Source organism: Anomaloglossus baeobatrachus, chromosome 4 (assembly GCF_048569485.1).
Source record: "Anomaloglossus baeobatrachus isolate aAnoBae1 chromosome 4, aAnoBae1.hap1, whole genome shotgun sequence".
NCBI lineage: Eukaryota > Metazoa > Chordata > Amphibia > Anura > Aromobatidae > Anomaloglossus > Anomaloglossus baeobatrachus.
This window is the reverse complement of record NC_134356.1, coordinates 648,652,848-648,665,675: the sequence shown is the minus strand read 5'-3', so window position 1 is coordinate 648,665,675 and position 12,828 is coordinate 648,652,848. Positions and strand designations below refer to the sequence as shown.

At 48.7% G+C, this 12,828-nt stretch overlaps 1 protein-coding gene and 1 non-coding gene across 2 annotated transcripts in view; one reads left to right on the top strand and one right to left on the bottom strand.

The window, feature by feature from the left end:
- PIN1 (peptidylprolyl cis/trans isomerase, NIMA-interacting 1) overlaps positions 1–12,121 on the bottom strand; it is a 73,169-nt gene extending 61,048 nt beyond the window's left edge. Inside the window, exons 1-3 of the mRNA XM_075346474.1 lie at positions 12,014–12,121; positions 4,807–5,007; positions 1,892–2,002 (exon numbers count right to left, since the gene is read on the bottom strand). Coding sequence (XP_075202589.1) covers positions 1,892–2,002; positions 4,807–5,007; positions 12,014–12,071 — 370 coding nt within the window. The 5' untranslated portion in view covers positions 12,072–12,121. The remainder of the gene's footprint in view (positions 1–1,891; positions 2,003–4,806; positions 5,008–12,013) is intronic.
- Positions 12,122–12,366: 245 nt separating this feature from the next.
- TRNAE-CUC (transfer RNA glutamic acid (anticodon CUC)) lies at positions 12,367–12,438 on the top strand. Its single transcript has one exon. It is a non-coding gene; the product is annotated as a tRNA-Glu (tRNA).
- Positions 12,439–12,828: the final 390 nt, after the last annotated feature.

Below are 12,828 nucleotides of genomic sequence, written 5' to 3'. Positions count from 1 at the left end.
GCAATAGGTACCTCAACCTTACAAACCGCAAGTGGGGTGAGAAGGGAGCATGCTGGGGGCCCTAGTATGGGCCCTCTTTTCTTCCATCCGATATAGTCAGCAGCTACTGCTGACTAAACAGTGGAGCTTATGCATGGATGTCTGACCTCCTTCGCACAAAGCAGAAAACTGGTGAGCCAGTGATCCCACTGGGGGTGTATAGCCAGAAGGGGAGGGGCCTTACACTTTTTGGTGTAGTGCTTTGTGTGGCCTCCGGAGGCGGTGCTATACACCCAATCGTCTGGGTCTCCCAATGGAGCGCCAAAGAAAAAACAAACAAAAAAACATTCTCACCTATCCTCTATTCGCACGGTGTCCTCTTACCTGCTCCTTGCAGACCGCAGGCACATAGACCCCTCGATGATCGAGGATGGTACATGGGGTTGCCGCTGTTGTCGTCTGCACTTTACTTCAGTTGAATGCTTTGTGGCATTGCAATCATCAAGAGGTCTATGTGCCTGCAGTCCACAAGAAGCAGGTAAGAGGATACCGCGGGAACGGAGAACAGGTGAGAATAATTTTTTGTGGGACCCTCGAGTATAAGCCGAGAAGGGCGTTTTTAGCATAAAAAAAAAAAAAGTGCTCAAAAACGCAGCTTATGCTAGAGTATATATGATAATTTGTAAGACCTGTTCATGTTCTTCCTGCCAATACTGCTTAATTTAACAAAACAGAAACGTCTGCAACCAATGTGCAGTGTATGAATATCCCCTAAGGGCTAGTTCACACTAAGCGACAGCGACAACGAGGTCGCTGTTACGTCACCATTTTCTGTGACGTAACAGCGACCTTGTAAGTCGCTGTTATGATCGCTGCTTAGCTGTCAAACACAGCAGCCGAAGCAGCGATCATAACCGCAAGAGCAGGGAGCCGCGCACACTGCTTAGCGCTGGCTCCTTGCTCTCCTAGCTACAGTACACATCGGGTTAATTAACCCGATGTGTACTGCAGCTACATGTGCAGAGAGCAGGGAGCCGCACACACTGCTTAGCGCTGGCTCCCTGCTCTCCTAGCTACAGTACACATCGGGTTAATTAACCCGATGTGTACTGCAGCTACATGTGCAGAGAGCCGGAGCCGGCAGCACAGGCAGCGTGAGAGATGCGGAGGCTGGTAACTAAGGTAAATATCGGGTAACCACCTTGGTTACCCGATGTTTACCCTGGTTACAGCTTACCACAGCTGCCAGATGCCGGCTCCTGCTCCCTGCTCGCTTCATTTCGTCGCTCTCTCGCTGTCACACACAGCGATCTGTGTCACAGCGGGAGAGCGCCTTTGAAGAAAACGAACCAGGGCTGTGTGTAACGAGCAGCGATCTCGCAGCAGGGGCCAGATCGCTGCTCAGTGTCACACACAGCGAGATCGCTAATGAGGTCACTGTTGCATCACCAAAACCGTGCCGTAGCAGCGATTTCGGTAGCGATCTCGCTATGTGTGAAGCACCCCTAAGCATTCAGCAGCTCGTAGGAGGAAGAATGGATCTGGATGTGATAGTCAACACTATCAAGCTTTATCTCTCCCCGCAATGCGATTACAGACCACTCCTGTGGCAGAAGCAAAGATAGCAGCTTGTACAACTCCTGCACTAAAGTCATGGCAGAAGACAAGGCCAGACTGTGACTACACAGGGAACCTGGTAGGAACATGAGGAGGGGAGAACCAGACAATTTATAGGGCCCATATAGTACCGTAGGGTGGGAACTCTATGGCAGAACACAAAAAAAAAATCTTTGAGGTTTTCCAGTGGCAGAAACATGCGGGTCACCTGATGTTTTGTGCATATTACTGCCAAAACGGAAGCAGAAAGTGAACATTAACATTTGGAGGAAAAAACAAAATGTTACCTACTTACCTCGACCAAAATTTCCCAAGTCACCTCCGGCCTTAGCAGAGCTGCAGTCACTAAACTGTGAGGCTAAAGCTTCAAAGTCATCGGATCCAGATTTGATTTTCTGTATGTAGCCTGAGAAGAATAGAATAAAATCCTTTAAAGGCGTAATAATGGTTGATCTCACATGTTTATAAGATGCCTTATGTTCTAGATCATCACTTTTCCCTGGCTTTTGAAGAAAGAAAATGAAAAAAAAAATAAATTAAGTTTTACCCAGATTTTGAAAAAAAATGCACAATGATCACATGTGATCATGGCCTTAAAGTGAACCTGTCAGGTCCCCTATGCACCCAGAACAACGAGCAGTTTTGGGTGCATATTGCCAATCCCTGCCTAACCGTCCATGTATACGCTAGCCTAGATAACGGGATCTTTAGAAAAAGTATTTCTAAACATCTTGTATCTTATGCTAATGAGCGCGTGGACTAGTCCCAAGGGCGTTATATCCCCCGACTAGTTGCTCTCTTAGCATGTTAGCACACCCACAGGGACATGCTATTCGATGCAGCATCACCAGAGGTGCAGAACGTATGTGTATTCGCTCTGTCCATGCTTCTGAATGCCCGGCATTTGCAGTCATGCGCAGTAGACCCCTCTCTGAAGAAGGGACGCGTACACTCCTATATACTGCGTGTGACCCATAGAAGCTGTACTGTGATACAGAATCAGTTAGCAACTAGCGGGAATAATACAGTGGAACCTTGGTTAACGAAAACAATCCGTTCTGGGAGTGTGCTTGTTAACCAAGTTACTCGTTCAGCAAAGCAAGATTTCCCATAGGAAATCATTGCAATGCAGACAATTCGTTCCAACTTGTTAAATGTCCCATCCTGGTCCCCTATTGTGCCATTCTACACACACACACACAAACAGACACATTATGCTCACCTTACCTTCCGTTCCATCGCCAGTCTCCTGGGACTTGCTGTTCGCTGGTACGGGATGTGTATCGGGTAACCATCACGACGAGGGAGGAACTTCCGCTGCCAGAGCGCTGACGTCAGAGGCAGGAGCCGCTTGCCTCTGATTGGCCAGCGCGCTGCCTTTCAGTAGCGGCTGACAGGGGAAGTTCCTGCCTCGTCGCGATGCTAGCTGAATGCCAATACACATCCTATACAGGCGAACTACAGGACCCAGGAGGACGGCGATGGAATGGAAGGTACACATATTATGCTCACCTTACCTTCTGTTCCATCGCCGGTCTCATGGTTCTTGTAGTTCGCCGTATCGGCGAACTACAAGAACCATGAGGCCGGCGATTGAACAGAAGGTAAGGTGAGCATAATACTGTATGTGTGTGCGTGCGTGCGTTTGTGTGGACTGCAAGTGCGGGTTAGAGGGCGGGGGATGTACGGAACCGGAAGTGTGTGCGGTGTGTATTTTGCTCGTACAGCAGAGCTTTCTCGTAAACAGTTACAAACTTACAGCAAGCTTTGCTCGTTAGGCAAAATACTCGCTAACTGGGTTACTCGTAAAGAGAGGTTCCACTGTAATATGAAAAGGAGACAGGAAGTAGTTGTGGCACTACAGGGAATGCTGGGAAAAATGGAGTGGTGTCCATGACATCCAGGTGAAAAAGATCTGTGAGAGAAATGTTAAGGGAACAGACCAGCGGGTTAGATCAGTGTTTTTCTTGAGAAACAGTCGATATAAATAAGGAGGCTCAGGACAGACAAGATTCTGTATGATCTCTCAAGATAGGAGTAGAAGGACAGCACAAACTATTTTCTTCCTACCACACCTCCATTATATGAGACGAATAAAGACTGCACAGTTCTAGACACACTTTGAAGAGGACTGATCTGTGAGGAGAAACGCTTTGTATAGAGTTGTTGATGAGTTGTCGTATGAAGAGAACTAATTTCATGTATTGGAAACAAGTTGAATAAAAATCGCAATAATTACTTTCACTTTTGAATTGCGTGATAACTGTGCCTGAAGATCCAGCCCTCCCTTTACTGTACAGAAGAATAATGGTCGCCCTGTGTAAGATTTCCCTGGGATTCCAGAAAAACTCATGTTAAGTATAAGCCTTCACATACTAAGGGTCGTACTTGCAACATGGGCATGACCAGAAGTGCCCGGCTTTCAGAAGCACGGTCACAGCGAATACAGGTACATGTAGCACCGCTTGTGACGCTGCATTGTATTGCATGTTAGTACACCCCCATGGGTGTGCTAACATGCTAAGAGGACAGCTAGTCGGGGGATATAACGCCCTTGTGACTAGTCCCTGCGCACACGCCCTTGTGACTAGTCCCTGTGCTCGTTAGCATATAAATGATCTTTGGAAATACTTTTTGTAAAGATCCCTTTATCTATGCTAGTGTATACAGGGACGGTTAGGCAGCTATTAGCAATATGCACCCAGAACTGCTCATGGCTCTGGGTGCATATTGCACCTGACAGGTTCCCTTTTAACACTACGCACTTTGAGTTTGACATCCCTGCTCTAATACATAGTGGGACAAAAATAAACACGTGGGACATAGACACTGGCCAGACTTTATGTTTATTAAAAGAAAAAAAAAAAAAGTCTACAATTGAGGAAGTTTTTCCTTATCAGTAACCATAATGATGAACCTTTCCCTATGGAAAAAAACGTAAATGGGTTTTTGCCATGAACAAAGATTTTAATTAACAGATGTTAGAATAAAATAAGTTCCACAATTGAGTATCGAAAAACAAAAATAAATGTTTTGGTTTGTTTTTGTGGAACAAGTTGTACTTTTGAATACTACTTATTCATTTTATCATGTGATACACTAAGTGGGAAAACAACTCCAAGTGTATTTCCGTGATTTCTTTGTAATTCGAGTTTCTATCTTTGGATGAATTACTAGGCTATCCTCCCCCTTATTCCAGTGCTTACCTACCATTAATGAGCTCCAGAGCCTCATCTTTGGTGCGTGTGATTCTCTCCTGCCTCCACGATGAAGGACGTCTGGACTGGTTATGCTTCACTAGCAGGTGAGAACATCGCACCTTTGCCGGCTCACCTTGTCCGTTTTTCCCGGCTGCGGAAGGTCGCTCCCACTGGCTAGCATTAGTCATGTGGTTGAAATAATATACACGTCCTAAAGTAAAACAAAAGCAAATCAAACTAACTCTTAACGACCAAGCCTGGCTCTTAAAGGGGCGTTCTAAAGTTAGCCCCTATCCATCAGTTCTTCAGAGGTCCAGCTCGAAGGACCATTGGAAGTCTCAGCGATCAAGTGTTATCCCTTTTTTTTTTTCCAGGACACAATTTTTGGGGACATATTGATTTTACTTTATATTACAGGGGTTACATACTTCATTAAAAACCATATACCTACCTCCTGGACCGGCGTCATTCCGATGTCAGCAATGTGATTCCTGGCAGAAATGTGACATTTCTTATGTCAGTAATAACAAATATAAGGTATAAAACTCAAAAGGAACGTGATACAGTAGAAAATATAGCACCTTTGGCACTGGAATTATGACACTATGTGGCTTTGCAAAAAAATAAGTATTTATTGATGGACTGGCAAAAAGGATGACAGACTGTCCCAACGTTTCACCTACTAATTGTCTTTTTCAAGGGTATCTGTGGTGAAGCCGACAGCAGTCTGAAGCAGGAGGTGCTGTGATGTGGGACAATATCTGCCACCCTTTTTGACAGCATATCAATACAGACCTTATGTTTTCAAAGCCACGTACGAGTCATAATTCCAGTAGGTTGCTATATTTCTTATGTCAGGTGATCGATATGGTCAATTAGGCTACTTTCACACATCCGGTTTGAGCCCTGCGGCTCAATCCGGCTGTGAAAACTATGCAACGGATGCGGTGAAAACACCGCATCCTTTGCATACGTTTTTACATGCGGCAGGTCCGGTTTTTTCCGGTTGCGGCATGCTACTGAGCATGCGCAGTGGAAAATACCGCATGCGGCGGCCGGATGCGGTTTTTTCCGCATCGCGCCGCATCCGGCCTCCATAGGGATGCATTGAAAAATGCGCCGCAGCGGCCGGATGCGGCGCGATGCGGTGTTTTTTGCCGGAGCAAAAAACGTTGCAGGGTACGTTCGATCCGGCCGCCGCATCGGCTAAATCTGCCGCATGCGGCAAAAACCGGACCGAACGCAAGCCCCTACGGCACAATGCGGCACTAATGTAAGTCAATGCAAAAAAAAACCGCAATCGGCGTTACAAAAGCCGGTTGCGGTTTTTCTGCAGAACGCCGTATTGTGCCGCAGAGCAAAAATCCGGATGTGTGAAAGCACAATACGGCGTTCTGCAGAAAAACCGCAACCGGCTTTTGTAACGCCGATTGCGGTTTTTTTTGCATTGACTTACATTAGTGCCGCATTGTGCCGTAGGGGCTTGCGTTCGGTCCGGTTTTTGCCGCATGCGGCAGATTTAGCCGATGCGGCGGCCGGATCGAACGTACCCTGCAACGTTTTTTGCTCCGGCAAAAAACACCGCATCGCGCCGCATCCGGCCGCTGCGGCGCATTTTTCAATGCATCCCTATGGAGGCCGGATGCGGCGCGATGCGGAAAAAACCGCATCCGGTCGCCGCATGCGGTATTTTCCACTGCGCATGCTCAGTAGCATGCCGCAACCGGAAAAAACCGGACCGGCCGCATGTAAAAACGTATGCAAAGGATGCGGTGTTTTCACCGCATCCGTTGCATAGTTTTCACAGCCGGATTGAGCCGCAGGGCTCAAACCGGATGTGTGAAAGTAGCCTTAGAGGCCACCATTACAGTGCAAAGCTCACAGTTTTGTCAAACGGAGCAGTTCCTTCTGACAGAAATTTTAAAGCTGCGGCCGATCAGTGGCAGCCGTCACGTGATATAACACTGCAGAACAGCACAAACTGAAAAGAATATGAGCTCAGCTGTAGTACCTGGCAGCGGGAACAATATTCTAGAATCTACCAGTGCACTCTGTGGAGGGGCAAGGGCAATGATTGCACACATGGGAAAAAAAAGGTGGCACGATGGCGTTGCTCTTGGAGAATAGTAAAGCAATGACGACACACCTTCTTCTGGTCACTTTACATCCAGCAACCTTTAAAGGGAATCTGTCAGCAGCTTTTTGCTACCTCATCCAAGAGCAGCATGATGTAGGCAAAGAGATCCTGAATCCAACAATGTATCACTTAGATTACTGGGTGCAGCCGTTCTGACACAATACTAAATCTAAAAATTCTGATTGTAACAGAGCTGAGAGAGCTGCCCCCACACCATGCTCTCTATAGACATTATATATAGACAGTGAGGTGTTAATCACAGCAGGGGGCGTGCTGGACTGAAGTGCCCCTGACTTTGTAGTCCAAGCAATGAGAAGTCCTGCTGGTTAAGCAAGCATAGCAAATAAACAACATTGGGACATTGACAAGACAGGCATGCCTAAATTCTCTGTTAACCCGTAAAGCATGATGTCTTTAGCATACATAGCAAAAACCTGTTAACAGATTCCCTTTAATGTTGGTTGAACCCATCAATATCATCGAGTTCGGCCTACAGTCTAACGTGTATGGGTCCCCATACAGATAATTTAGTATTTCACACTGCCAACCTTTTTGTTCTCCAGGAGACGAGCCGGCCCCTGATGTTCATTAGTGGCGCACTCAGAGATCACATGAGCGCTCAGCCTATTGAGCACTGCTGTGTATGGGAGACTCAGTTGCCGACAGACATATATAGTGTATGGGGGGCTTAAGACTCACAAAGGGGAAAATGTTTCTTTTGAGATGACCTACAGTTAATCAAGGGAACTATGAATGCTAACATGTCCTGTGAAATGCTGAAGCAGAATATGATCCCTCCCTTCATATACCAACATAACGACCCCAAACTCCTCCACGATTACTGCCTTACTAAAGAAACTGAGGGTAAAGGTGCTGGACTAACCAATCGTCTCTAGACCTAAACCCTATGGAGCATCTGTGGGGCCTCCACAAACAGAAGGTAGAGGAGCGCAAGGTCTGTAACCACCAGCTCAGTGATGTCGTCATGGAGGATGGAAGAGGATCCAGCGGCTCCTGTGAAGCTCTAGAGACCACCATGCCCAAGAGAGGTATGATGGTGCTTGATAACAATGGTGGCTACACAAAATTGTCACACTTTGGGCACAATTTGGCCATTTTCACTTGGGGGTGTACTCCCTTGTTGACAGCAGTTTAGACATTAATGGCTGTGTGCCGAGTTAGAGGACAGCAAATTTACACCGTTATACAACCAGCACACTGACACTGTACATTGTATCACACGATCAGATCTTCAGTGTTGTCCCATGAAAAGATATATTTACAAAAATGCGAGGGGTGTACTCACTTTTGTGATATACTGCATTCAGTCAAAGGTAAGCATTATGTGCAATAGAACAGTTTTACCATTGTCAAATGAACTATACCGATTAACTTACTTGTTGGCTTCTACTGTAGATCAAGAAGTAAATCCAAATCTCAATGAATATCCAGTCTGAGTCTCCCAAGGACAAATTAACCCTATATGTAGCAGTCTATAAGTCTCCTGACGTGTTTCCCAATTTGACTAATGAGGGTGAATACAGTAGCCTAGCCACCGACTACAATAATATTAGGCCCATGCAGTGGTAAGCGGCCTTTTCCTTGGGAGACTCAGACTGGATATTCATTAAGGACCAGAATTACTTTCCCTTGATCCACACTAGGAATCACTAAGTGCTTTAGTGTAACCAGCATGTTAAAGGGAACCTGTCACCAGTTTTTTTGCCCTATAGGCTGCGGGTACCACCACTGGGCTCTTATATACAGCATTCCAACATGTTGCATAGAAGAGCCTAAAAAACGTTTTATAATACTCACCTAGAAGGTCGCTCTGGTGCACAACAGTCGAATGGGTGTCTCCGTTCTCCGGGACTGGCGCCTCCCCTTTCGGCCATCTTGGTCTTCCTTATTGACGCATCTACGTCATATACAAGCGCCGGCATTGAGGTCCTGCGCAGGCGCACTACAATACTTTGATCTGCCCTGAGTAGGGCAGATCAAAGTGCGCCTGCGCAGGACCTCAGTGCTGACGAGTGTGTATGATGTAGGATGCGTCATGCACCGCAGGTTCAGAATAAGGAAGACCAAGATGGCCGAAAGGAGCATTTCCAGCTGCTGCAGCAGGTACCGAGAGCAGCTGATCGGTGGGGGTGCAGGTATCGGTAAGGATTTCAATGTAAAAGTAGTGGATAGCCTCTTTAACTTTTGCATATTTCATGTGACAATGGTAAGGCTATATGCGGACGTTGCGTATTTGCATGCAGTTACGCTGCGATCTGCACCGCAGCGTAACTGCATGCGTCCTGCGTCCCCAGCATAATCTATGAAGATTATGCAGGAGACGTGTGCACGTTGCGTATTAGAGCGCAGCGCTTCGGCTACTGCCGAAGCGCGCGTTCTAAGAAGTGACATGTCACTTCTTTCCTGCGCTCTGCATGCAGTCCCTGCTCTGTCTATGGGAGGGGCTGCACTCAGAGCGCATGAAATCGGCTTTTTTTTTTCATTACGGACTTTTTCGTAAGCGATTTGAAGCGCATGTGTGCTGTTCAAATCGCTGCAGAAATTTTTGCAGGGACCAACGCTACGTGCGCACATAGCCTTAGGGGCACTTTGTACACTACGACATCACAGGTGCGATGTCGGAGGGGTCATGTCGAAAGTGACGCACTTCCGGCGTCGCATTCGACATCGTAGTGTGTAAATCCTAGATAATACGATTACCGAGCGCAAAATCATCGTAATCGTATCATCGGTGTAGTGTCTGGGAATTCCATAATTACGCGACTGCGACAGGTACGATGTTGTTCCTCGTTCCTGCGGCAGCACAATCGCTGTGTGTGAAGCCGCAGGAGCGAGGAACATCTACCTGCGTCCTGCAGCTCACGCCGGCTATGTGGAATGACAGAGGTGGGCGGGATGTTTACGTCCCGCTCATCTCCACCCCTCCGCTTCTATTGGCCGCCTGCCATGTGACGTCGCTATGACGTCGCACAACCCGCCCCCTTAATAAGGAGGCGGGTCGACGGCCAGATCGACGTCGCAAGGCACGCGAGTCCATGTGAAGCTGCCGTAGCGATAATGTCCAGTTTACATTTGCCTATTGAATCCGGTGTATTTCTGACTATTGGTAATAATACTTTAGTGGAAAATAGGCAGAATTTCACATACTTATTTTTATTAGTCTCTGTATGCTTCATTGTTTTATGTATTCCTTAATTGTATCACTTAAAAGTGATGGTTGAGTTCACTACCACTGAGCATCGGGGTTCTGGGGGGGCCACTCGAGTACTTAGTATAATATTAGTCAATGGGAAACGAGCATTTTTTAAACGTGGATGCTCGATGGAGTAACAACACGCTCACGCGTCACTACTGAGTTATTTCATATCTGCTATCTTGCTGCTACTGACAGAAGGCATAAACCAGGCTGAGTGAGAGGAGGGCTCCAGTAGGTGGTGCAGAGCAGAGTCCCCCCTCCCCCAGATGATGTTCGTTTGTCCACATGGTTGTGGCTCCTCAGGATCCATTCTATCTATGGGGCTTATCCAGCTGCAGTAATGATCCCAACCTCCCCCTCCCCAACCTGAAAGATAAATCCTATCAGATCAGTGAAGGTTTATCCCTCTGCCTCCAACATGATCAAGGGATCTTGATCATCATTTATGTTCCTCCTGTAAAGTCAAACGGAACGAGGTTTGATTGAGCATTTTGACTGAGCAGCAGGTCAGAAGGATGGATGCTCCCTAGGTGGGACGATCAGATCGGGTGGGGGGGGGGGGGTGTCCCTAGGTGGGACGATCAGATCGGGTGGGGGGGGGGTGTCCCTAGGTGGGACGATCAGATCGGGGGGGGGGGGGGTGTCCCTAGGTGGGACGATCAGAGCGGTGGGGGGAGGAGGTCCCTAGGTGGGACGATCAGAGCGGTGGGGGGAGGAGGTCCCTAGGTGGGACGATCAGAGCGGTGGGGGGAGGAGGTCCCTAGGTGGGACGATCAGAGCGGTGGGGGGAGGAGGTCCCTAGGTGGGACGATCAGATCGGTGGGGGGAGGAGGGTCCCTAGGTGGGACGATCAGATCGGTGGGGGGAGGAGGGTCCCTAGGTGGGACGATCAGATCAATGGGGGGGGGGGGGGTCCCTAGGTGGGACGATCAGATTGGTGGGGGGAGGGTCCCTAGGTGGGACGATCAGATTGGTGGGGGGGAGGGTCCCTAGGTGGGACGATCAGATTGGTGGGGGGAGGGTCCCTAGGTGGGACGATCAGATTGGTGGGGGGAGGGTCCCTAGGTGGGACGATCAGATTGGTGGGGGGAGGGTCCCTAGGTGGGACGATCAGATTGGTGGGGGGAGGGTCCCTAGGTGGGACGATCAGATTGGTGGGGGGAGGGTCCCTAGGTGGGACGATCAGATCGGTGGGGGGAGGGTCCCTAGGTGGGACGATCAGATCGGTGGGGGGAGGGTCCCTAGGTGGGACGATCAGATCGGTGGGGGGAGGGTCCCTAGGTGGGACGATCAGATCGGTGGGGGGAGGGTCCCTAGGTGGGACGATCAGATCGGTGGGGGGAGGGTCCCTAGGTGGGACGATCAGATTGGTGGGGGGAGGGTCCCTAGGTGGGACGATCAGATTGGTGGGGGGAGGGTCCCTAGGTGGGACGATCAGATTGGTGGGGGGAGGGTCCCTAGGTGGGGAGATCAAATAGGTGGGGGGGGTCCCTAGGTGGGAGGATTGGATCGGTGGGGGGTCACTAGGTGGGGTGACCGAATAGGGGGTGGGTCACTAGGTGTGTTGATTGCTGTGGGGTAACTAGGTGTCACATAGGTGGGGGTCCTCGCCTTTCACCTCTCAGCCCCTTAGACACAAGGTCAGACCTGGCCGAGGCATATAAGGGCCACCATAGTCAGTCATTTGAAAAATGGCCCTGAGGTGATCACTGGCGACCTGCAGCCATGAGGTCCCGTCCACGGCAGGGTAAATGAATGAGCCCCGGAGGTGGCAGCATGATGCCCGCTCTGCAGTACCGGGCTGCAGAGATGTGAGCGGCCGCCGTGGTCACCACCCAGACCGCCACCTCTTCCTCCATTTACCAGAGCTGCGGCTCATCCGCTTCTCCCACCCGGGCGGCAGCTTCTCTTCGTCCGCCATCTTGACTTGCTGCGTTAGGCTGTGCCCCGCCTACTGTGACGTCACAGCTAGATCGGCGTTCCCTATTGGGCGTTCATCTCTGAGGCGCTGACCGATTATTACGGCTGCGTGAGCGGTGGACGTGGTTACGACTGAGAAAGAAGCAAAGGGCGGGAGAACTGGAGCCAATGAGAAGGTTTGTTATGTAGCGGTGCACAGACAGAACGTGTGAGGGAAAAGGGGGAGGGTAACGAAGCACTGCGCACTGTCAGTGACGGACCGCTGATATTACACGAAGCAGAGCACTGTGTCAGCTTCCCTGGTGGTCTAGTGGTTAGGATTCGGCGCTCTCACCGCCGCGGCCCGGGTTCGATTCCCGGTCAGGGAATTTATTTTTTTTTGTTTTTTTGAGCTCTACATTTTGGTTGAAGCCTATTTTTGAAGTAAATTATAGTAAAAAAATGACAAGTGTTCTAACAATAGCGATTACTTGTAAAATAAATAATTGTATATGGTCTCGCTCATTGCACAATTTAGTGTTGCTTTTGCTCCTGTTTTTTTTTTGTTTTTTTTTTGGAATATCTTTTATTTTCTGCTAAACAGCTGCAAATTAGGTTAAAAGAGAAAAAAAAAACATTTTTTTTTTTTACTTTTTGCTAAATGTTTGAAGCTTGTGTGCCACTGAAATGGGCTATCTCCTGATTGGCTCCAGCAGTTTTCACGTGACTCTCCGCCGCGTCTCTGACTGGAACATTGCGAAACGCGTCTGCAACTCAGG